The sequence below is a fragment of the Oreochromis niloticus genome, linkage group LG17 (assembly GCF_001858045.2).
Source record: "Oreochromis niloticus isolate F11D_XX linkage group LG17, O_niloticus_UMD_NMBU, whole genome shotgun sequence".
In the NCBI taxonomy this organism is placed as follows: Eukaryota; Metazoa; Chordata; class Actinopteri; order Cichliformes; family Cichlidae; genus Oreochromis; species Oreochromis niloticus.
The window spans coordinates 10,680,795-10,706,074 of record NC_031981.2 but is presented as its reverse complement, the minus strand read 5'-3'; the positions used below and the strand labels follow the sequence as shown (position 1 = coordinate 10,706,074).

The 25,280-nt window shown below is 40.9% G+C and overlaps 2 protein-coding genes across 14 annotated transcripts in view; one reads left to right on the top strand and one right to left on the bottom strand.

Moving 5' to 3' along the window:
* cacna1c (calcium channel, voltage-dependent, L type, alpha 1C subunit) overlaps nt 1-19,402 on the bottom strand; it is a 228,238-nt gene extending 208,836 nt beyond the window's left edge. For 12 of the 13 annotated variants that reach the window (XM_025899651.1, XM_025899656.1, XM_025899663.1 and 9 more), the window contains exon 1: nt 16,605-19,402. In XM_025899651.1, coding sequence (XP_025755436.1) covers nt 16,605-16,728 — 124 coding nt within the window. In that variant the 5' untranslated portion in view covers nt 16,729-19,402. Of the gene's footprint in view, nt 1-3,782; nt 4,776-16,604 lie in introns of those variants that run through there. The other variant, XM_025899659.1, reaches the window with a different exon arrangement.
* Nucleotides 12,427-23,786, top strand: dcp1b (decapping mRNA 1B). Its single transcript, XM_005451659.4, has 11 exons — nt 12,427-12,841; nt 13,198-13,238; nt 14,188-14,315; nt 19,428-19,494; nt 19,612-19,759; nt 20,030-20,128; nt 20,290-21,025; nt 21,182-21,232; nt 21,598-21,824; nt 21,952-22,164; nt 22,349-23,786. Exons 1-11 carry the CDS (start codon nt 12,683-12,685, stop codon nt 22,424-22,426), a joined length of 1,947 nt encoding a protein of 648 aa, XP_005451716.1. The 5' UTR covers nt 12,427-12,682; the 3' UTR covers nt 22,427-23,786.
* The last annotated feature ends 1,494 nt before the right edge of the window (nt 23,787-25,280 follow it).

Genomic DNA, 25,280 nt, shown 5'->3' with positions numbered 1-25,280 from the left:
CCACAGCTATCCTATGTAAGGTGGTGGGGGATAACTAGGAAGGTTGGATCTTTCTTTATTGTGTTTTTAATCTACTAGTGATTGTGTTTGCTGCTTGACATGCACATCTTTAAAGAATAAAAAAGTTTTTAAAAATGTTTAAAAGATTTTTTTCAAAGCAAATGTATCCAGTATTACTTCTTCAACTTGCAGTGACTGAAGACATGGTACAAAACCCAACATTAGCTGATTTTACCTTACTGTGGATGAATGCAGGTTTTAAAAAGAATAATGCAAACTAACATAAAGGGATCACAAAGTTAATTGTGACTCATATTATTTTTAAATGACACTTTTCATGCCACAAAACACTGTTGAATGATTGGTTTCTGTCATTTTATCACACCAAGAATTCAATTCCACAAATATTGAGCAACAACTGGTTTGGGTAACAGCTGACTGGCGCCTAATTGCCCAGATTTCCATCTATGTCAAGCACACTGATTGATGCCTTAGCTTCCTTAGCAGCTACTCTGCCCCTGTGGATTCTAATTAAAACATGTCTGGAAGAAATGCTTGATTAGTTTTTGCCCTTTTTTTTAAATAAAGCAACAACTTTACCACCTGCAGCTAATCTGACTTCTCAAAAGATACCTTGATTCATCTGGATTTTCTTTAATTACGTTTATTGTCATTGAGTCTAACAAACCTAAAGCCAGTCTAAGCCTCCTTGTTAGTCCTGCATAGGAATTGAAGATTTTTTTAAACCTGCTGTCAAAGTTGCATAGCTCCACTTCTACTTAAAAACCTCTACTTTGTCTGTAAGTGAGAAACAACCTTAAAAAACGTCAGTGTAGAGGTTTAGCAAATCGAGTCAAGTCATTACAGAGTGAGGTGAACTGGCAGATGGCCAACACCCCTGGGTAACAATTGCAAATCAATTAATATCTCCTAACGGAGGTATCATGCCTCCAGCACAATGCCCGCAGGGAAAATCAACTTGCTGATTACACAGCTAAAAACTGCTGCTGTAATAAGTGTGCATGTCTCTGTGTGTGAATACTTGTGCGCGTGTGCATCTCTACAATAACGTGAGAATCCACAGGTGTTTGTTTGTTTCCCAGCCCTGTCGGTCACACGTGCATTGCAGCAACAGGTCTGTATGTGCCTCAGTGCGAGAGTGCACTTTCACAACTCACTCAAAAGAGTCCTTAAAACTGAGATTATGCAGTAAAGATGATCCTTCAGTGCGACTGTGTTATATCATCAACTCTGAATTACAGGGTAGATCTAAAGATGCACGCTAATTGATGAAGGAAGGAGAATGTCAGATCTGGTGTTAGATATCAGGAACTGTAAACTAAAGCTTCACATATCGACTGGTCTGAGACTTGTCTTTTCTTTCAGGTCCATCGATAAAGACAAGAGAGGTCAGGGTTGGATGGAGAGGAGGGGCAGGAAGGGCTTAATTGTGGTTATTGTTAAAACCGAACTGCTGTAACTTAGCCAAAGCATGATGTCTGTTATAGCTACACTGCATGAGGCTGCTGTCATCTTTCATGTGTGGAAAACTTGTTAAGTGGCCCCTAAAATATATCCACCTCCCTCCCCTCCACTTTACCCTTCTTAACAAATGAAAACTACAGATAAATATAGCACATAATTTAATATGGTTGCTATGACTTTGACCCATACATGCAAATGATTCATTCACCATTAAAAAAACAAACAAAAAACAAATGACTAGAGTAGAGCAGGATGAGAGTAGAGAATGCTATCTCAGCGTCGATGTCTTTGTAATTCTTTAATAGCTGTCATGTAGCTGTCAATAGACCAATGAAGAATGAACTGTCCGTGGTGCTGAAACCACCACCCACATGTGCAGCCTGAGATAAGTATGCTAAATCCAAAAATAACAGGGCCCAAAAATTCACTTAGGTTTCTCTAATAGAGTTTAAAAGTCTTAATCTGACATTTTTTAAAATGTTTGAACCTGACACTCCAGAAAAGGTTGTTACAAGGTTTAACTTCACTTTTACAAGTGAAGTCATAAATCACTGTGTTCTCCACAGTGTGGATCTCCATCAGAAAAAGCTGACATGACTGTTAAACTGTACTGCATCCATGTGCTGTTGACTTGTCCTAAAGTAAAATACATTTTGCAGAGTTCGCATGCTACACTTTTAGACAGCATTATGCACAGTGACCCACAAAATAACAAGTGGCGCCTAATTGTGAAAAGAATCACATGTGTTAAACAGCAGTTTTCTTGATCTGCTTACTCTTACTTACACCCCATGAAGCAACAATTATGATCATCCTGGTGGTGATGGTATCCATTACTTGTTTGTATATCTTTTAAAGGGGACAAAAAAAAATATTTTCCGTTGATAATAATGGATTAAGATGACATCGTGGCAATCAGGGCAACACTTGTCTTACAGACTGAACATACACCTGAACACACACATCATCGTGCTGTTCTGACTGTCATCAAACTTGCTTCTCGAGCTCCTGGGTAACATCCACCCTGTGGTGAGTTCCTCCTTGAAACAAACTGTTGTTGAAGGTGGCTCGCTGCGACACAGATGCACGCACGGATACACTTACATAGGCTACATACATACATACACACACACACACACACACACATACACCGCCACCCCTCTCCTCATCCCCTGTTGCTATGGAACCTGTCGCCAAGGCAGAGGTATGTGGTTGTGCTGGAGGTGGTGGATGAAGTCGACGATGATGATGATGGTCAGGAGGGTGATAATAGTGATCGGATAAATAAGGGTTAGCTGAATTGTATGGTTCGGCTGGCCATAGGCGAATGCATTGCTGGGCTTTGCTCTCTGCAACGTGGGTGGAAGGAGCGACGCGTAATACTGCGCAATGCAAACAGAGCCTTTCCACAGTACAACAGAGCACGGCACAGGATTTCAATCCACTCTTTCCCCGCGGATTCCCTTAAACACTTGAAAACTCCTTAAGGTTAAACTTTGGGTCGTGTTTTGTGCAAAACAATCTACTGTCCTCGCTGCCATCCCAAAAATAGCACACCATCAACCCAATTCTCAGCAGACAAATAAGTCCTGCAGGCCCTCCTACTACCACCTGTCATCTCTGCGATTTTCTCTCGTGCTGCCATCAAGGAGCCCTAAGAAAACTGAAAACTTGGAATAAAATGTGAAAAATAAAACTAGTGATTAGGAGAAAGGGGTATCGATGGTGATCGAGCTCGTTAGCAAGCGCCTTACGCCGGGTTGTGAAGTACCGTCAACATTCTGTATCTGCAGTTTAGTGTAGTTGTGCAAAATGCTGTCAGATGTTTCTTGAACAATAATATACACCGCCTACAACTGCCTGTTGGCTAAATACGACCACTGCCCACCCATTGTGCCACAGAGCTCACAGAGTTCCGGCCTGTCAAACCCACAAGCGTGGACGAAATCAAGCAAGGAAAAAAGGCCTCATCCGTATCTGTTCGCGGCTACCTGCAGCCTTCTGTTGCGTGATCATGGCACAAGTTCACTTGCTGCACAAAGTGCTGCGGGCCTGCGGGGAAAGATCAAATAGACAAACTGCACACACAGAGGGGAAGTGGAGAAAAGAGAGCTGCATCTGTCCATCTGTTGAAAATGAGGGAAGAGCTACCACCCCCTTTTCCCCCTCCTTCCCTCCACCTCCTTCTTTCCCCATCCCATCCCCATTTCGAGACCACATCATAGGCTACCTACTCCCTCCCTCCCTCATGAACAGTTAGATGTTTGTTAGTTACAAATAAAAAGGGCACCACATACCTTGATGGTTCTCAAGGGTGTCCTCCGGGATGTACATGTTTTTGCTTTCATTTACCATAAATGTAGTCCGGCGTTATCCCTATAGGTAAATGGAAGAGAGAGAGAGGAAAAAGCTGGAGAGGAGGAGGGAAAATAACAAGAGGGGGGGAAAGCCCCCAAAAAATAAAGAAATTAAAGAAGAGGGGAGGAAAGAAGAAAGAACTGTCTGACACGGACAGTTTGGGGTATTCCGTTGTTTTTGTTTATGGGGAGGGTTTCTTCCGATGGAGTGAATATTACCTAATCCCCATGATGGAGGTGAAGGCGAGAAAAAAGAGGGAGCTTTCGGCGGAACCGGCTGGGAAAACGCACCGGTGCATCCCTCGGTACATCCGGGCCCTAGGCAAGAAACATGAGACCAGCACCGCGTTCAATTCAATTCACACCTCTCTCTCTCTCTCTCTCTTTCTCTTTCTTCCTCCCCTCTCTTGTGTTTTTAATAAATGTATACAAAAAAGAAAGAAAGAAAGCAATTGAAAATGTTATAAAGCACGGGCGCTGTCAGTGACGGTCGCAATGGAAGTGCGCAAAAGACGCATTCGGGCGCATCTTCAACAGTGTGTCAAAATGTGAGAGAATGAAGCACGGGAGCTGGAAGTGATGGATGAAGAAAAGGAGGAGGAAGAGGAGAGGAGAAAAATTAGAAAATGAGAAGAGCGTAAATATTCCATCACGGGAAGCACGGGGTTAAATCTCCCAAAAGGTTGTCGGTTATTCCACGTATCTTTAGCAGAGTCCCCCCCAAAAAACAGAAGCCAGGCCGTCCTGTCTCATCCGGAGGCGGGTTTCTCTGTCTTGATCCAGTCCATGATGGTCCGGCAGTGTGTCTGTCAGTCAGTCTGTGTGCCTGTCTGCCTGTGTCTTACTGATTGGGAGTTAGAACTCTCTCTTCTCTCTGCCTCTGCTGCCTCTGCGGCTCAGCTCTGCAGTGATACCGAGAGAGAGAGTGAGAAAGAGAGAGAGCGAGAGGTAGCCCCCCTCCCAGTGCATGTAGACGCTTTGACTGTTTCCAGATGTGTGTGTGCCTGTGTGTGTGTGCCAGAGAGAGAGAGAGAGAGAGCGAGGAGAGAGCGAAAGAAGGAGGGAGGGAGACTGTATATGCAATAGTGTGGAACTGGCGGCTGGTATCCAGATGAGGATGATGATGGTGAGGATGAAGACAAAGATGATGATGATGATGATGAAGAAGTGTGTGGGTGGTGAAAGGAGAGGAGGGCCCACAAAATGCAAAATATTTGGGAACAGAGGGCTCGATGAAAGAAAGGTGCTGAAACCTGTGAGAGTGTGTGATGCAGACAGGAAGAGAGGGAGAGAGCACGGGGAAGAAGAAGGGGAAAGTGTGCCTGAGTGAGAGAAGGGAAATAAAGCGGGATAATGATCCATGGCAGGCTTGAGCCCTACAAAGACTTTAATTTCTGCAGGAACAAACAGAGATCCGAGAAGTTATGTGTACATCTGATTTGTCCGTAGTGCCCACACATCTGGACTGTTTCAACCCCATTCTTTTCTTTGGCTAACGTTGTGTTTACACACACACCAAATATCTGGTTTTTCCAGCTCTTTTATGACTCAAGCTCTGATCTTTTCATGGCTCTCTTAAACAGGAAGAAACCGCAGGGAAGTTGATTTTTTAGATCCTCGGATGCTGTGTAAATGCAAACTCAAATCTCATAAAGTAGACGGGCTCAGGAAGGTCAATGCTCAAGGACTAACTGTGAACCTTTTTATCTAGAGGGCAATAAAATGATTTTTGGGGGAATTTAATTATGTTTCTCTCTTGTTCTCTTTCTTTCTCTGTCTCTCTCTCGCTCTCCTTTGCTATCAGGACAGTGAAGTAGACATTGTGCTCCATGGCCAGAAACAAATTTGTCCTGGCCCCTGAGGCACGCAAAGCCATTTTCTGGAGACATGGGCTCACTTTCTTAGGTAACACAACAAAGAATTGAAGCTCATTTGAGAGTAAAATGTCAAACAAAGTCAACAACATCAGCTCTTAACTAAATAGCTCCTGACCAGGCTTCCATGGCACAGAGTCAGCTTGGCTCTATAGCTCACAGAGGCTTTGGGACACAGCTTCTTGCGCAAATAACATGTCAGTTCTTAAATTGAGCTGGCTTCTTAAAAGCTGTCCACAGGCAGCTTGATATAAAAGAGATAAAACAAGCTATTTCAGGCTTATAAAGAACCTTGAGTGCCTTTATTTAGTGAATAAATTCAAAAGACACAAACTGCATCTGAATATTTCAAATTAAAGGATGATCATTAGACATCAAATGTGCACGAAGGCCTTATAGAAACCTCCACAAACATAATACTTAGGTTCAATAATACATCAGAAAGTACTGAAGGTACTCTTGATTCTATTCATGGCACTGGCCAGCCTATGTAATTGTTTCTTGACACTGAATACAAACTTCACAATGTGCAGGCCTCATGTCATTCTCACTGCAGGCTATAATCAGGAGGTGAATCTGATGACTCAACCCAGCCTGTATTCATTTGTTCAGTGCCATAGCGCAAAATCACCACCCACCCATTCTGTAATAGAATAAAGCTTTTTGTCTACATGTGTCACTGCAGACATAGTAAAGACAGGGAGACGAGTGATAAACGATTCTATTGATGACTTCTGACAACTGAATTGTGTTTTTCAGAGGAATATATAGTGTTTTGTGAATCATATGTTATATTAATATACTGTATTTTGATGGAAATTGCAGACTGTTGAATGCCTGCGCTGGTGAATGAAATGAAATAATATCAGAATTTATTACAGAGGTTATTATAAAATAGCATCTCAGCAGTGAGTAAGAACTTTGTCTGCAGAAAATATATGCCTCAGTTGACTGCAATATCACCATATTATTCAAAAGTTAATACAGTACTCATGTATAAGTAGAAATTTAGAATTTTAACAATGAAGCTGGTTAAGGTGGTGTGATTGGGTGGTTGGTCCTAGCCAATAGGCCAGCAACAGGGCCTCGCTAAAAAGTCACATGATAAAGATGTGATTCTAACTACTTTCACAGCTTTTTTTATTTATTCATTTATGTCTGTTGAGAGTTAGCAGGCTAAAAAGTTGTATCCTATAGGATACAAAAAGTTGTATCCTATTCCTATTATTTAAATATAACATAAATGTCAAATAAACGTTATGGAGAAAAATATCTGCCTCTGAAATTCTCGAAAAGGCAGAAATCACTACAAAACAGGAAATTCCCACTGCTGTAGATGGCTGCTTGAACATTACTGCACTGGTTGTGTCACAGATGGACTGTGAGATGCATCTTATTCTTCATTTTTGAGCCAGACCAGCTTCTGTTTGATTATGCTGGCCAGTGAATGGAAGACGGGAGGAAGGGAATGAGTGAGAGAAGGAAGAACGGATGGAGGGCAGGTCGTGGGAACAGACAATTCTGCCCAGGGGACGCACAAACACACATACACAAATGTCCTCGGTAATGCAGCCTGTACATGGAATACCAGTTCTATTTATGACTGTTCTATATTTGTGGGCCCAGGCCCTTTGTATGTGCAAATGTGCGCGCGAGTCTAAAGCCCAGTTAGTCTCTGGGAATCTCTGTACAGACAAACATTCAAACGCTAGTATCCCATGTGGGAAACCAACAACCTGCTGGTCAGTCAAAGGGGAATCCCCTGGTGAACAGAGAAAGCTGCAAAACTTTGGATCAAAGTTTTTATTTTTATTACCAATCAAAGAGAAAAAATGTATACTTTTAACATTGCCCCTTAAAAGAAGTAAAAAAAAGCATCTGGTTTATTATCTCTTAATAACATTAATTTTTTTTTATCTTAAAAAGAAAGAAAAGAAAATGGATACTGAGCTTGAGAGTCCCTTTCAGATAAACACAAACATTGGCCCCTTTTTCACTCATCCATTCTTTGTACCAGACCATATTCAGAGGAGTCAGGGTTTTTTGTTTAGTTTAAGTCACTTAAAGTTGACCTATGAATCATTCACGCAAAACTTACAAAAAAAAAAAAAAAAAACATGCACCAAACTCAAGAGATGATCCAGTTCTGTGTTTACATATTCAGACCCCAAAGATAACAAGACATAAAATAACCACTCTTTTTCTTTTTTTTTTAACCAACAAGGTGATTCCCAAGAGTTGTTAGCTAAACATTTGGTATATCCCAGCATGGTACGCAGAGTCTTTAACAAATATGTGGAAACAGGACAAGCAGAGGACACAAGAAGTGGAAGACCTAAAAATTATTTTAAAAAAATGTATCTGAAAGTCATGTAAAAGAAAGAAATAGGGGGGAAAAAATCTGACACAAGACATGAAAGATGAAGAGCAACTTTGGGTTCTGTATCTTGGCATGCAGACTGGACGAGCCAGAGAATAGTAGATGACCTGCTCTGCCACTAAAGTATACCTGGACAGAAAAACAAGATGAAACACAATTAACACAGTCATGGACTGGTGCCCCAGAGCCCAGACTTCAACATTACTGAAGCATTGTGGGATCATCTGGACAAAGAACAAGAAGAAAACCAGCCAAAATCCCAAGAAGAGCCTTGGATTTCCTTCAAGAAGCTTGGAGAACTATTCCTGAAGACTACTTAAAGAAGATTTAAGAAAGCTTGCCTAATAAAGTTCAGGCTGTACTGAAGAATAAAGGTGGTCAAACACTTCCTTTAAAACTCATTTGAATTGTTCACACTCTGTTATTGCCTTACATACTATATTTCTATGTATGTTTGCACATGTTTCAGTAAATCACTGCACCAATTTTCCTAGAAAAATATAAATAAATGAGTGGTGATTCAAGACTTTTGCATGGTACTGTATAAACTCAAGTTTTTATATTTAAAGTCTAATGAGGACCTAAAATGTAATGTCTGCAAGTATCTAGATGTATGGCTGAAGGTAGTCCCAGATTGAACGATGAAGGAAGGCTCATTCAGTCATTGTGCTCTTTATCTCACCTCCAAAGATATTCCATTAAAATAATAAACGATACAGTCAAATGAAAAAGAGCGTTTTCACTGGACTCTATGCAGACTTGTGAAAAACAAAGTACACCCTCGTCTTGATGCATTCTCAATCATCCAGGTAAGTAAATCTCCAAAGGTTGATTCTGTTCATCTGGACGTAGCGTTTTCAGTGGGAGAAACATTTCGTCACTCATCCAAGTGACTTCTTCAGTCTCAGCTGACTGCAGGTTTCCCCACTGCTTTCACGGGAATCAAGAAGATAAGTAGCAGCCAGATGCTGCTAGTCAGATGCACCTAATTAATTTATCATTAGCAAGTATGAGCACCTGTGTAGAAGCAGAGGTCAGATCATTCATTGCTTAGAGAAACTGCAAACCCAAGAGCTAAATCTTAGCTTCCACAGGCTTTAGTTAGTACATTAAATGTTAAGGTTTACGACAGTACAGTTAGAAAAAGACTGAACAAGTGTGGCTAATTTGGAAGGGTTACCAGGAGAAAGCCTCTAAAAACATGGCAGGGGTGCCACTTTAGCTCAGTGGGTGAGCAAGTGACCACATGCAACATGGTCAGAGCGCAGTGACCTGGGTTCAAGCCTGACCTGGAGCCCTTTGCTGTGTCTCCTCCCCTCTCTTTCTCCCCAGCTTCCTGTCTATCTTCACTGCTACACTATCTAATAAAGGCAAAAGTCCTGCCCCCCAAAAAACAAAAACGTTTAGGCCTGAACAAACCACAAAACTTCTAAAACAATCTGCTTTGTGTAGACAAGATCAAAGTGGAGATTTTTGGCCATAATGTACAGCTCTATGTTTAGAGAAAAGCAAACAGCATATCAGCACAAACACCTCATACCAGCTGTCCAGCATGTTGGTGGAGGAGTGATGATTTGAGCTTGTTTTGTAGCCTCTGGACCTGCACACCTTGCAGTCATTAAATTCCTCTGTATACCAAAGCATTCTTGAGTGGAATGTGAGGCCATCAGTCTGACAGCTAAAGCTTGGCTGAAATCGGGTCGTGCAACAGGACAATGCCAAGTGCACCAGCAAATCTACAACAGAATGGCTGGAAAATAAAACAATCTAGGTGTGGCAATGACCCAGCCAAAGTCCAGACTTCAGCCTGATTGAAATGCTGTGGTGGGACCTTAAGACAGCTGTGCATAAACAAATGTCTGCAAACCTCAATGAAATGAAGCAACATTGTAAAGAAGATTGGGCCAAAATTCCTCTACAATGATGTGAGAGCCTGTAAGGTCCTACAGAAAATGATTACAGGAGTTATTGGTGCTGAAGGGGGTTCTACAAACTATTGAATAATAAGGTGTCTTTTATTTTAACAGGAGTACTTTTAATACTTTTAAACATGTACATATAACAGTGTTTTTACATTATGTTACTATTTTTTCTTTTCAGCAAACATCAGTTTGCATTTCATTTAATATGTTGATAAATTATTTAGTTTTTCATCTTTCAATGTGTCTAGTACAGTATAGCACAGTGGGCATATAGACAATTTTTACACTTTGGAAGCTCAAATTAAAACACAACACCCCAGAAACCAATGCTTATCCAAATCTTGCTATTCCAACACTCTGTCCACCGGATAAATCCATGCATCATTTCTGCCTGGGAGCCAATGATGAGCATCTCATGGTGTGTCCCCACTAGTCCACCACTAAAGACATCTATTCAGTCTTGACTGATTATCGGCAGTATTGACCTGCTGATGGATAAGTCATTAGCCTCATCATTTACCAACTCACACCCTGAACAAACAGATAAATAACACCCTGACACACGTGCATGTGCGCCTTGAAACACACACAGCACTAAATCTCTGACAAATAGGCTCATGCTAAATCACCAGGAGGTGCATGTCTTGGCCTGACCTGGAAGTGTTTCATTCATATTTAAGAGCAGGATTTGTGTACAGCCTTGGCGTGGTGAACCCTTCACCACGCCAAGGCTGGTGAAGGGTTATTGGGCTGAGTGAATAGCTGGATGTTTTTCTTTTTTAAATTGTTTTTCTCAAGGACACTCTGATATAGCTCTTGATGGATGTGTGTCAACTGTTTTACATTTCAGACTTGTGCCAGGTTTAATTACTGAAGCAACTGTTAGCATACCACTGTTACACTAATGAGAAGAAGTGCCTATATAAAGCTAAACAGTAATTTAGTGATGAAGAGCTTCTCTGTGATTTCAAGTCTAATGGACACAGTGATTGCACAAGACGTAATGCTCTATCAGAAGGAAGAAGAGGAACAAGGCCGGGCTCATATGTTCACTTGAAGAGTTTGCTATGCCTGCTCAAGCACCCTTGAAACAGAACAGAATGTGTTGAACTGAATATAGAGATTCATTGTCAGGTGATATTGTCTGATATGGCAATTGCTGAGATGAATTTCAAGAACTTACAGTCCTGAAAGTCCTGTTCCTGTATCAGTTACTGTCCTGTCCTTGAGTATTAATTTCAGGAAGGATGTGTCTCATTTCTGAAGCCTAGAGCTGGTAGATAATGTAAACCAAAAAGAAGGGGGAAAAAACAGTTTGAAATGACCTAGGAATAAGGGAAAAGAGATTTTCGCATAACAGTGGGATAAAAAAAATGAAATCCTTTAATATGCCTGACAAATGTTCACTGTAACTGTCAACTTTGTAAAACTTCACTAAGTAGGCTATCTTAACTGGGTCCAACAAGACACTAAAAGGCTTTCAAGAAAAGGCTGTCTTTGCCCTTCTTCTCTCCTCTTTATCATTCCTTATTGAGCACAAATGGCCGAAAAACTCCTGATGTGACTCAGGGCCAGAAAAAAAAAATGCAATTAAGAAAAATATATCACGACACTGAGATAGAGGTTACTTTCTTATGAAACTGAAATCTTTTAAGATGGATAGATGTCCATTTTAGAATATAAGTGGTTTTGCTTCTGACTGCTTGTGTCTGCTCTTCTTTTTATGTAGACAATAAGACATTAAACGCATTTGCAGTGTAAGCCTTCTTACAAATACGTCTGTGTGTATTCTTCCTTTGCATTTAGATCAAGTCCAGCTCTTGCAATGAAATGGGAAAGGATGGATGCCCGATTTAGCCATCCCTTTGGCGCCTCCTAGTGCATTTGAGGGGTGGTGTCACAGAGGATTGGGTGCAATCAGTCTTTATCAGTGTAATATAGCCTACTTAAAAGAGAGGTGGATGACAGAAGAGAAACATCAGCTGCTTACTTTTAGGACACACACACAATTAATATAGCATGAAACAAGATAGCTTTAAATTAAAAAAAAAATACTAAGGAGCCCCCAATCTGCAGCAAAATATAGTTTCTTTCTCTCTCACACACACACTCACACTACAAAACATTACCATTATTAACACATTACAATGCCGTTAATATATATAGACAATATAAAAAATGAGCAAGCCCGTTTGAAATAACATTACCTCATCTGACGTCAGTAGTGTGTACTGATGACAGAGTTATAATTAAATGAATGCTACCTTCAGCTACAGAGCATAATGTACATATTGATTTAATCATGGACGGTATGTATAAGGAAATATATAGGAAATTCCGTGCAGTTGATTACAGGACAGCTCCATCGATTTCTCGAAGTTGATTGTTAAGGCTGAAATCTCCAACTGCTGCGCAACTAGTCACGTCTTCGTTGTTTACAATCTCGGTGAAATATGGCCATTTTCAAACTCACTCGTAGCAGTTACAGCTAGGGAGCGCTTGACTTAGTTTTATAATTATCAATTTTTAACTTGAAAAATAGAATACTGTACAGCCATCGATTTAACTCCCTTTACCTTTCCGTTTATTTGGATTTTACCTCTTCTTACTGTGAGTCGGTAGCCGCTAAAGCTAGTTGACAAGCTAGCGTCTCCATAGGGAACAATGACAGCGACTTCAGCAGGTAGCAGTGGCTCTCTTGCCGCTAAAGGACTGGATATAAGTCTGGCTGCTCTGCAGCGACAAGACCCATACATCAATAACATTGTGGACCTGGCGAGTCAAGTTGCCCTGTATACTTATAACAACAGGACAAATGAGTGGGTAAGCCGGAGGGTTGGTGAATGTGTCGTGTGCTAACTTAGCTTTGTCACTGCCCGTTCGGCGCGCTTTGACAGATTGAAACTTACTCAACTTACAAGAGACTATTGTAATTAACGTTATTTTCCATAAAAAATAAAAATTGTTGTTGCTATGTTATGTTTTACTTCACATTATATTTGGAGACTTCCCTTAAATGTGCTATTTTGACTTTTTTGTCACCTACAAAAAGTCAAAATACTGGACTTCTTTTTGAAAGAATAGCGAGCAGGTGCACAAGTTAATATCAACAGAGATAAGGTTGAGCAATTATGAAATGGAGTTGATTTAATTGATTTTGTTGTCTTTTTTGTTTTAAGGAGAAGACAGAAGTGGAAGGTACTCTTTTTATTTATACAAGGTAATGAAAATGCCAACACTGTTATTAGACAATAGACTTTATATATATATGTTTATGTGTAACATTTTCCTATTGTTCCCTATTGAAAGTAAAATCTTGTCATTTGTGACACATTTACTAAATTAAAAACTGTGAAGCTGGCATGAATGGGACGTAACAAAACTGAACTGAGTTTGATAATGTACAAAACTATAATAATATGTAATGTGACCTCTATAAAAGCAAAAGTTTTGGCAGTGCAGCAATGCTCAGGGAAACTGCAAGGTTACCAAGAGAAAGTCTCTTTTCTTTTAAAAGAACATAGCAGCACAGCTTAGGTTTGCAAAGCTGCATCTGAATAAACCACAAGAATCCTGTCCTTTTCAGAAATGAGGCAAAAGTGGAGCTGGACAGAGCCGAGAAAACCAAACTCAGCATATCAGAACAAACACATCATACCAGCTGTCGAGCACGGTGGTGGAGGGTTGGTGATTTAGGCTTGTTTTGCAGGGACAGGACCTGGATACCTTGTAGTAATTGAGCCTACCAAGAAGATCAGATCTGGGGCCATCTGTTTGACATCTAATGCTTGGCTGAAATTGGGTCATGCAAGATGACAATAATCCCAAGCATAGCAGCAAATCTGCAACAGAATGACTGAAAAAGAAACTAATGAAGGTGGTGCAGTGACCCAGTCAAAGTCCAGACCTCAATCTCATGACTGAAAATCTGTGGTGGAACCTTAAGAGAGCTGCACATAAATGAATGCCTGCAAACCTCAATGAAATGAAGCTCCACTGTAAAGCAGAGTGGGCCAAAATTCCTCCACAATGATGTGAGAGACTGATAAAGTGAGACAGTGAAATTATTATTACTGCTGACGGTGGTTCTGCAAGCTACGTGACCAACTTAGTTTTTCCACAGGACTACATAGAATATGACACTATATTCTGCTGTCTTTAAATTTCAGGTTGGCCTCTCCTAGGCATGGTTTTACCATTATGAACCGGCTCAGCATGCAGAATCTGACAGAGCCACTCACCAAAGACCTGGACTTCCAGCTCCAGGACCCGTTCCTGCTTTACCGCAACGCACGATGTAAGGAGAAACTGACTGAATACACTGCAGTGATTTAATGCCATGTGAACTGTGCTTTCTTACTGCTAGTGTTTTGTACCGTCACACCTAAAGGGGAAGTAAAGTATTTTACCTAAACTTCTGAAGATTAGTCAATTCAAAGACTTTATCAAAGACTCTGTATCGTTTGAAATGTTTATACTAAAAAAAGACAACTGCATCGATATCCACAAGATATTGATGTAAAAGATGATAACATGATAAAAGTGCCCAAAGAGTCCAGCATGCACTTCATTTAAGTAGGAACTAGTAATTCCATATAAGGAACTAAGCTAAGGTACTCCAGTGAATTTTATCAGGCTGACTCCGAGACCTACATATGGCTCCTACATACACAAACACATTGTTGAGTGTGGCTCTGGGACAAGAGTCTGACAGCACTACAAAATCAGCCAGCGGAGATTAGATACGCTGCAACTGTCACTGATAATCTAAACACACATACATACACTCACTCACTCAGAAGTCGCTGGCACACACAGACCTCCCTCCCTGCCTCGGTCTCCCTCCATCAGGCTTAGTAAATGGCAGGTGGAATGCTGTGTTTAGATACCACTGAATTCCTTGTGCCTGCTTTGATCCTCTTACTGTAGTGCTTCATTTTTCTTACTGACACAAAGCCATTATTAAACATCCTGAAGGCTCAGAGAAATGATGTGTCTGGCATAAACTTTGCTCAGTGACCTCATTACACCTTTTACACCAGCCTTAAATGCACTCGGGGTGCATTAAAGATGATCTGTGATTGCGCTGGCCTGTGGTCAGAGCATCAGTAATGGCGAATAAATCTAAAGTGAGCTAACAGGCTTATCCATGGAAGGAACAAACTTTAACAGCATATAAAACTAGTAATCAAAACACAGTTAATGATGGTTTCCTCTGATAAAATGCAATTATGGGGAGGAGTTATGACTCAAAGAGTGGGTGGTTACATGGCAAACCTAATGGTCTACCCTAATGACTCTATTTGATTACGATGATTGAATAAAGATGATAAAATATCAGAAAAGGAGCTATGCAAAAGACTGAAATAGTAGCAGAAATAAACAATGGTATTAAAACAACCAGACAAACCACACCTCAGATGCTGTGAAAAACCTCTCAAGTTCAGCATGACTAAGCCAACATTCACTGAGCGGTTCCAGGATGATGGTGTTTGTGTAGTGTCCTTCCAGAAAACTGCATAAACAAGGACAAAATTTATATTGCGATAAATGGTTCTTCATTGTCTGAATCATAAGCTGCTGGTAATGCTGCCAGTCCTAATGCGCCGTGACCTCTGTGTGGACGGGGTCGTGGAATCTTATCATTAGATAAACATGTTGCTCTCAGCGCTGCTGTAACTTCCTGGAATGACCGTTGGCACAAAGTGGCAACCAATGCTAAAAATAAAGCACGGAGATATACCAAAGAACAAGGCAATATTTAGGGAGGAGAAATTTGCCCAGAGCAAGGCATTATTTATCCAGGCACATATCTTAGTCTACGGGATTAAAAGAAAGACTATTTAAAGTCCTGTCTAGCATCTGCACTTGTAATGTTCAGTTGCGCCGTTATGCACATATGGCTGTTCAGCTGATTTTTGTGAATTTTGGCTGTTGCTGATGAGCAATATAGAGCTAAAACCTGTATGATCTAATTTATATGATTTTGACAAATTTGCGAATCTTTCTTGCAGTTTTGGTTAGAACTCATTATCAGTCCAGCAGTATACTGTGTTGTTTTCTCTTGCACTATACCATCTGTACCCTGGTAACAAAAATCTGCCTTTTTATTATCATGCATAAGCATGTCAAATGGACTCACAAATTTGACTTACCAGAGTCCCTCTTTAATGACATTTTTGTGGCAGTGGTTAACAAATAAATGAGGATTAGGTGATGAGAAGTTAACAGACTTCTGTTTCAACACAGTGGGTGGAAAAACATCAGTGAGGTAATAAGATGAATCGATGTGCGGTTAAAATGAGATAATAATGACAGTTCACACACACTGACTTCTGTGCTTTTTACTCTTTTTCTTCAATTGCACAGATGCTTTCATGCAACGTGGACTTCTAGTGTATTACAAGTCGATGTATTGTGATGGTAAAAGGTCATGAGCATCATCCTAATCTGTCATTTCCAGCCCTAATATCAGCACTTAGATTTAACACTGATATGGGTCTGAACTTCTGGTATGTAATCCACTGGTATGTCTGGTATGTCATATATATTAGAAGTACATCAATGGCTATGTCGAGATTCTTACCTCCAGGTGGGATGTATCGATATCCCAGGACACTCTCTGTCACCAGCAATCCTCTAAATCTGACTTCAGGTTCCTCCTGCAGCCTCTCATGTTTAGGTTTCCTCTCAAACAGGCCTCTCAGCATGATCTCTCAGTATTCTCACAGTCCGGTGATGATGTTTCCTCTTTCTGTCTCTCCACAACTTAAAAGTTGCTCAGAACTGATATTAAAAAGCAGTGCCAGTAATTACTTATCTGGCCAAAAGATGCCAAACGCGATGCTCCCCTTCCTTTTTCTTCTTTAGGACCACAGATCTACTGATGGCGCTCTGTAAATATCAGGTTGTACACATACAGGTTTCCCAGTAGTTCTGGTAGTTCTTTATTTTGAGAACTGGGTTTCAGATGCAGAAGAGCAATTTGAACATCCTTGCAGTTAAGTCTCAAGAGGAAGGTGTAACAGAAGTGGTATACGAGACTTTACTAGCTGTGAATGTCAATATTTACTCCTCCTCCTTCAGTTTTCCCCGAAATGTCCTCTCATGCAACAGCATCAGTTTGCTTTACTTCAGGAGCACGTAATTCCTGAAAAACCTCCAGGAAACTAAACGCTGGCGAAAAGGATGTTATTACTCTTCCTCATGACTGATACTATGAACTTTCTTCACAAAGGTGATCTCATACTGCAGTGAAAGTGTACCAAATTTATCTTGGTCATCACTTCTGCTTGTAAATTTGTCTGAATTTATGACTCTACTAAAGGTAAACAGTCTCACAGTAACAGAGTAACTGAAATGTCAACTTTAAGCGTTGTTTGTCAAACATAAAACACAAGACTTTTTTTTTTTTTTAAGTGTCCCGTTGAAGTGTTTCTAAAGGCTGGTGCTTTCTGATGGGCTGCTACATCGTAGGCGCAGAGGGTTTCAAAGACCACACAGGTTCAGTTGTGAATCACTTACAGGCTTTGCTGGGTTTCCAATATATTTTGTTCAAACCGTAACAGACAGCCTGTGTCTGTGGTGGTTTTTGAAGCTGCCACTCTTCCTGATATCAGTCTCAAGCTTAAGTTGTAGTCCTGCTGAAGTTGTCGTCCCACGTGGCCGTTCAGTGGAGTTCCCAGTCGAGTTGCTTTGGTACTTTGCTCGAGGCATACATTTCAAAAATCCCTCTGTCTTTCTCTTTCAATTTCCAGTGTCGAGTGGAGCTCTCTCTTTCTCCCTCTCGAATTTGTAACCTTATGGCCACAACCACTTTTCGGCTCTCTCGCTCTCGCTCTCTCTCTGTATCACTCTATCGCCCTCACTCGTTTTTTTTCTCTTTCCTATCTTGTTGATATAGTTTCTACAGGTCCTGCTGGAGCTGTGGAAGTCTTCTATTTTAAAAGCACATGCACATCTTTTATCTTATCTTCTTCTCCCTTTCTGTGAGACTGAGAGAGAGCAACATGCTGGCCAAATGGAGTGTCTAATGTCTGAAACGTCACAAGTTCTTTTTAGTATTCACTGACATGTTTCTATTTTGATGTGCTTAACGAGCTCCCCTGTAACACACTTCACTTCTTTCCATTCATCTTGCTCATTTTTCCTCCATTTTCCAGCTGTCAGACTTTCACCGTGTCTCTCTCCGTCTCTGTCGAATAGTCTCATCCCCTATGAGCACACTGAGCACTAAGTGGCTCTGGCTCCACCAGTCAGCCTCCCACTGCAGTTACTTATTTGGTCCTGGGCTTATTTTCCCAGGCTCAACTGAACTCTCTGTGTACGTATGTGTCTCAGCCTCTCCCTCTCTGTCTGTTCTCCTCATCCACTTTGACCTCGATGCCTTACCCAGCCCCATTTGTAGCCAAGTGGATGTGTATTTTTGTTCATGTCTGTGTGTGTGGGAATGTGTCTTGTATTCAATTGGATTACATAAAAACCTAGTCATGGTATAGACCCCACTGATTGCTCTTTTTTCCCCCCACTTTAAAATCTTTGTGTTATTTATAAGTTTTTCTCTGTCCTTAATTTACTCTCATATCTTTTACTCTTTGCCTCTTTTCTTTTTGGGGATTGGGATCTTTCCCCGACATCCACAAACTGCAGCAAATTTGTTTCTGTCTTGGGCAGAGTAGCACCATGAGTATTGCTAGAGCCCTCCACTCACATGTCTTCTCATTTGATAAACTTGTCATGCAGGTTGAACATCCAGGTTGATAAAGGAAAAAGTTCAACGATTTCAGGGTCTGGGCTTCTTTAGAACATCACGGGAACTTTATTTTTTCCATGCAAAATTCTAAGCCCTTCCTTAGTGGCTGCAATTGAGTGGTTATGCAACAACGATTAATCTTTCAAAAGAGAGCACAAATGCAAACAGTAAAATTAATCACTTTGTAAAGTAGTTCATCCCATCTACAAAACTGGGCAAGTGTCTTTTTCCTCCCTTGCTGACCGTGTTTACGTAGATCAGGGCACTCCTGGGGCCCATGTTTCATTGTATAATTGCATCGCTGGCTTCTGTTCCCATTGGCTTGGCTGGGAAATGACTCATTTTAAACCCTGGGGTTATACCCACCAGGGCTAATAATAAACAGTTTATCTATCTGTTAGGTCCGCACTGATGTCATTGCAGCAAAATTGTGCTACAGCATGGCTACACATTCATTCAATTGTCTGGGAAACTCATTTTGTTGTCTGCTGACCTGGACTGAGCAGACAGTTGCATTATTACACCAAGCTAACTAGATTTTCAACATTGACAGGGTCATTATTGCAAATAATTTGCTGGATTTTTGTTAATGTAATGTCCTCAAAAGTTCAATTCTGTCTCTTGCTGCATCTCAAACCCCCTGTTCTTCTTCCCCAGTGGCAATCCATGGGATTTGGTTCTATGATAAGGAGGACTGTCAGCGCATCGCCCAGAGGATGAAGATGTAAGTAACTGTAATTGGATGATCTTCAAAACAAGATTTGGTTTGCTTAAAAATGACTAATGAGTTATGGACCAGCTGCCAAAGCTTGACAGAAGACTCTTTTGTTCATGTGTGCAGTCTGACCCAGCAGGAGCAGGTCCTGGCTCAGTCCCAGGGTGGTTGGTTATCCCCAGGAGAAGTAAGAGTAGGGGGAGGGGGAAAAGGTGAAGCAAAGGGAGTGGACATCATCCAGATGTTAACCAAAGCCCGCACAGAGTATGATAAGGTATGTGCACACTGTAGGATTTTGAAGAGAATAAAACAATTAGAACAACACAGATTAAAATGCTGGGAATAGCTAGGCCCTAATATATCTTTGCATTTACATTTGTTCATTTAGACCTATAGGATGCGGGGAGTATTTTCTAGGATCCTCAATTAATCACTTATAGTAATCTACTTTTTGGCAATTTATGTGAAATAGTTTTTATGTATTTATTTACTTATTTTGTTAATTGTCTCTCCTTTGTCTATTCTTTCTGTGCACCTCTCTTAGGAAAAGTCAACCTCAGAGCCAAAGGAGATTGGTGGCAGCAGTGTTCTTTATGGAAACCCCCACCTGATTAAACCAATACCCGTTAAACCAAACACTCAGGTAGAACATCCAGTTTAACCCTGTTAAAATCACATTTTTCGTGTATAAAAGAGAGTTTGTAATGGTTTTCTTCCATTGTTGTGTATAAAACCCTGCTAGTTTTTTCTGTTTGTGCTTCTAACTCATCATCTTTCTTACTCTACTGTGCTTCTCTCATCCAGGACAATGAAGGTGCTCAGCCCAAGTCTCTTTCTTTGGCTACTCTGTTTGGCTCTCAGCAACGTTCAACTAAACCTGACTCTGTCCCTCTTGCGAATGCTCCAGCACTGGGATCATCAGCGGGAAAAGTATCTCGCCCGCCTGTAGCTCGCACACTCACCTACGATGATGCAGTGAACTCTGGCAGAAATGTGGCCTCTGATGGAGGAATCAAGGCTGTGGAAGATGGAGCCAATGTTGTTTCTGGCTTGTTGCAGAGTCCCTCAAACGCTCACCAGCAGCAGCAGCACTGCCCGGCCATCGCAAAGCTCATGCAGGGACAGAGAGGTGTCGGGACTGTGGGAGGGGTGCTTCAGACTGTGTCCGAGTCCCCCGAGAACCGACTCTGTGACAACGGGGTGCCGCTGGAGCATCACCACCACCATCATCTTTACCACCATCAGCAACAACACCACCATCACCAGCATCAGCTTCATCCTGATCCAATCAAGAGACTTTTCCAAACCCAACCACCTCCTCTACCCACCACCTCTTTCTCCTCTGCAGCCCCTAATTGTTACTCCAACCCTTCCTCTCTACAGCAGAACCCTCATCTCTCCTCCCAGCCTGTAATGGTGGATTCTGTGTCACGCTCTCACCTTCAAGCACAACAAAGCCAGCAGCTGTTTTTCAGCCTGTCCAATTCTCAACCTGAAATTCAGCAGAACAGCCAGACGGCTCCAGCTGCACAGGGAACAGGTGGGGAAATCTTTTGTGTTAAGTGTTCACAAACAAACAAGCTAACCTTGTACTGAATCAGTGTGCTACATACACATTTTTATAATTACAATGCTAATAAACTATGGGAAGAATAACTTTTCTATAATGTTAATGGGATTCTTCTTGCTTTACCAGGTTTGTTGCCATCTCAGGTGACCAGTGATCAAGTCATTCAACCTTCACAAGGTATAGTATTCAAGTTTTTTATTGTTTGCAGTCGCTAACTAGCAGGGTTTTAGTGGTGAGCACAAACTTAAGCCGATTGTTACTGAAGCTCTGACGAGTTTTTCCAATAATTTGAAACTACATATAAACAGTAGTTAAATTAAGAAACTGCAAAGGAACACATTTTTTCCCAGTTACAAGACACATTATCTGTAGTTCCATTGCTGTGTTTCCCACAGGACTGGAGCTCATACATGTGCACGCATGCACAGTGTGCATAAATTCACACTTTTGGAAATGATTTACCCTAGAGTACACTCACCAACCTGTTTAGCTGCTCATTAAAAGTAATTCTTGTTTTTGGTACCTTCGTGCTTTCTCGTCAGGATTGTCTCACGTGCCAGGTATGGTGTCACCTCATGAGCTCCTCCAAAAGCTCCAGTTGGTCCAGCAGGAGCAGAGCCTGACCTCTAGTGAGCCACCTCGGATCTGTCCAGGACTGGCTCCTCGATTCCTGGGGCCAGCCCAAAACCAGGGTGCATGCGTGACTTTAGGCACAATCCCAAACCCAACTGCAGCCACTGCAGGTCAGAAAGCTGCGTTGCAGTTACAGGTAAAGCCCAGTGTAAACAGTTAGTAGTTGATTTTATCAACTATATAAACAGAGCAAATGGCAAATACTAGTTAAATTGGTGACATGATAGCTGCAACAGTACTATAAGTGCTCCCTGTCTGTGCAGGTGATCTCCCCTCAGAGGATACCAGCCACTGTTGCCCCGACTCTGCTCCTTTCCCCGAGTATGTTCACTCAGACAAAGCCTAGCAGTGGGTTGTCTGCAGTTGGTCAGGAGAGCTCCCACCCACCCTCAACTGTGCCCAGACCTCCTCTGCAGGAGGAAGTCAGAATCCTTTCCAGAACTCAGCTTCAAGCCACACTGCTGCATCTGATACAGGTGATTATTCCTTTAAAGTTTGTGGTCTATTATGGCTTCACAATGCTCGCTGTCCAGTTGTTGTGCTCACGTTGTAGCCAAATCTGTGCAGTTTTGTTTGCAGAGAGAAAAACAGAGAATAAGCAAAAACAAACACACACACACTTGAGGATTTAGTATGAAGTTGCCTGCTTGTGTGTTTCAGACCGACAGCTCATTCCTGGACTCCATCTATGAAGCCTATACGAGCCGCTTTGCTAAGGACTCCAGCAACAAGTATTGATGCAGCTTCACACCCTCGTTCTACTCACGCACCCTTCCCAGAGGCTCTTTCTTACACCTCATATGGATGCACCACTTCCTCCTCCAAATCACATAGACACGTACTTAAACACACACTCTGTACCTCCTCTGCACTATCGTTAGGAAGCCTGACTCTGTTCGCTTCAAGCCAAGTCTTTTGTTGCACAAAGCTATCACAAGTAACACCTGTATTTTTCAATAGTAGCAAAGGAAAACAACTTTTACAATGTTCAAAATAATTTGGTTTAGTCTGTAGATTACAGATTTTACCCTTGACCTCACCCTTTGAGTCTCAGCAAAAACAAAACATGCTGCAAACCTTCAGTTTTCCAGGATGTTTCTAATACTCTTTCTTTTCCAGTAAGTGTAGCAATATTTCCTTTCAGTCAGTTGTCTCGCACCAGCCAGCCTTTAACAAACAAGTCTTCCTAGTCTAGAGCTAAAAGACATCTTCAGATATTATTTTAATCTCTTATTATTTTACTTGGGCATAACAGGTTTGTGTATTTTACCACCAGCAGGTTTTTTAAATCTGTTATTACATTGTTGTGTTGATTTTTATTTCTATCCTTTTTAACAGACACGAGCAGTGATAAGTGTCTACATTGTAATTTTGGTTAACTAACTGTTGTCAGCTGGTGCATATTGAAGTGGACGAGCGAGCCTGCGGCATAACTCTATCCGGCAATCGCTGAAATTGTGAAGGAGAGAAAAGGTTTTTCTTTTGCAGCACTTTTTGAATATTATAATATGTTTGAAGAAGGAAAACGTCAATGTCAGTCCACCTTAAAAAGACAAGAAAATTACAGGAACCTGACAACCTGCACTACCTCACAGAGAACTTGTTTGGAGGTATACCTGTGTTTTAAATGAAGTGGCATAAAGGTGATTGATTTATGTCATATAGTAAGGAATTTTTGTTCGCTTTATGTAAAGAGATTTCAGAAAATTAAATATCACCTAAGCTGATAAATGGTTCTAAACAAATGAAGCCTAGAGTGGTCTAATAATATGATTTAATAATCTGAAGCTTAGAAAATTTGGTTAATTAAATCATCAACAGCAACATTGTTACTTGTTCAGGCTTGTTGTAAACCCTGGTGGAGAGTGAACATAAAATTTAAAAGGTTTTATTGCATTTGCACAATACTGTTATATTACATTTGCCACGTAAAGTGATATTTCTCATTCAGTCGTTCCTCATTCAGCACTTAAATTGCTTACGTTTTTCCAGAGTCAGGGTTTTTAGTTGGTGATTAGCGTGTGTGCTAAACCCATAGCCAGCCTGGACAGTAGCTACCAGGCAGAAACATCAGCAGCAGCAAAAGCAGAGAATATCATTCAGGAAAAAAAAAGAGGAAGATTTTATTCCCTATTTTTTTACTCAAGAAGAAAATTGTACAAATAACCAGCATGTATTTAAAAGTATATCAGAATGTAAAGTTTAAGATTTCACAGCATATTGTCAGATGCTGTTTTAATTCAAAAGTCATCTGTACTGTTTCTGTAACCAGAATATTAAAATGTTTCTATGGGCTTTTTTTTCTTTTTGGCAGGGATGTTTTCCCATTACATAAACTGGAATATATTTTTATTGGCTATTAAATGTTAAAAAAAAAAAAAAAAACTGTGTCGTTTTTTTTTTTTGTTGTCCTCATATGTTTGTTGGGCGCAACCTGAAGTAATTACAGTAAATTTACGCTCAGCAGCCACTACATTAGGTGGTCTAGTTTAACTGCTTGGTAATGTAAATATCGAAATAGGCAATCACACGTCGGGAACTGAATGCATTTAGCCATGTGGACATGGTCAAAAGGACTTGCTGAAGTTTAAACTGACCATGAGAATGAGGAAGAAAAGTTATTTAAGGTGCATTTATTACACCCAAGCAGGGTCAGGGCCAGAGCAGATGGACTGGATGGACAATCCAACTTTGATGGTGGCTCAGCTCACTTTTCTATTTCATTACAGAAAAAGATGAGGGCAGATTAAAGTTGCCACCTGTACAGCCTACACTACAAATTCAAGTATAAACAACTATCTGAAACTGCTCCATGAAACAATATGTGTAATAACTATAACTTCACAATACCCTGATAGCAAATTTGTTTCATGTGAGATCATGCTTTAAACACAACCTCATCTCAAACTCTGTTCTAAATATGACGATGATTTCACTGTACTCAAATGGGCTCCACAGTCACCAGATCTCCGTCCAATAGAGCAGCTGTGTGATATGTTAAGGCACCTCTGAAGGCAAAGGGGGAAAGTTTTGTATAAGCAAGGTGTACCTAGTATAGTGAATGGAACAGACCAACCTCAATCATACAATGTGAGTTTTTTTAGTAATAAATTGCTTCCCATTTTTGACGGTTAACTAAAGACACAGGAAAATACAGTTTAATAAGGTTTCTGGCATCAGCATAATTTAACTGGAACGCTGGAATATTTAGTTGCACTTTCAGGGCTTATGTTTAAATCACGTCCACATCATCACAGGAAGTACTGGCTTAATGGATGTTGTGTTTGTGAAACTGCTGTTGCCTTCAAATGGCAATTTGATCATTTCATTATACATAAACTCAGTGTCCCAAACACTGAAGACAAAAACTTGTGCAGGTTTCACAATGCCATAAGCCGTGTACATAGATGAGAATTTCTTGAAGTAGATTTCTTGTATAGAAATGCAAATGTAAACAAAATCAGCCTGCAGATTTGGATCATGTGATATAGCTAAAATCACCAGAACTGGCACCGAGTGTGCTTTCACAAGTGCTATTTACTGTCAGGAACATCAAACATCACTTTTTACACAGGCTCATTGTGCTCTCCCT

Bases quoted from the DNA above. Each gene is read 5' to 3' on its own strand.
- dcp1b (XM_005451659.4), top strand. From the start codon at position 12,683: ATGACAGCGACTTCAGCAGGTAGCAGTGGCTCTCTTGCCGCTAAAGGA. The intron at 19,760-20,029 runs GTATGTGCACAC...CACCTCTCTTAG, and splicing joins CCCGCACAGAGTATGATAAG to GAAAAGTCAACCTCAGAGCC. The intron at 22,165-22,348 runs GTGATTATTCCT...TGTGTGTTTCAG, and splicing joins CACTGCTGCATCTGATACAG to ACCGACAGCTCATTCCTGGA.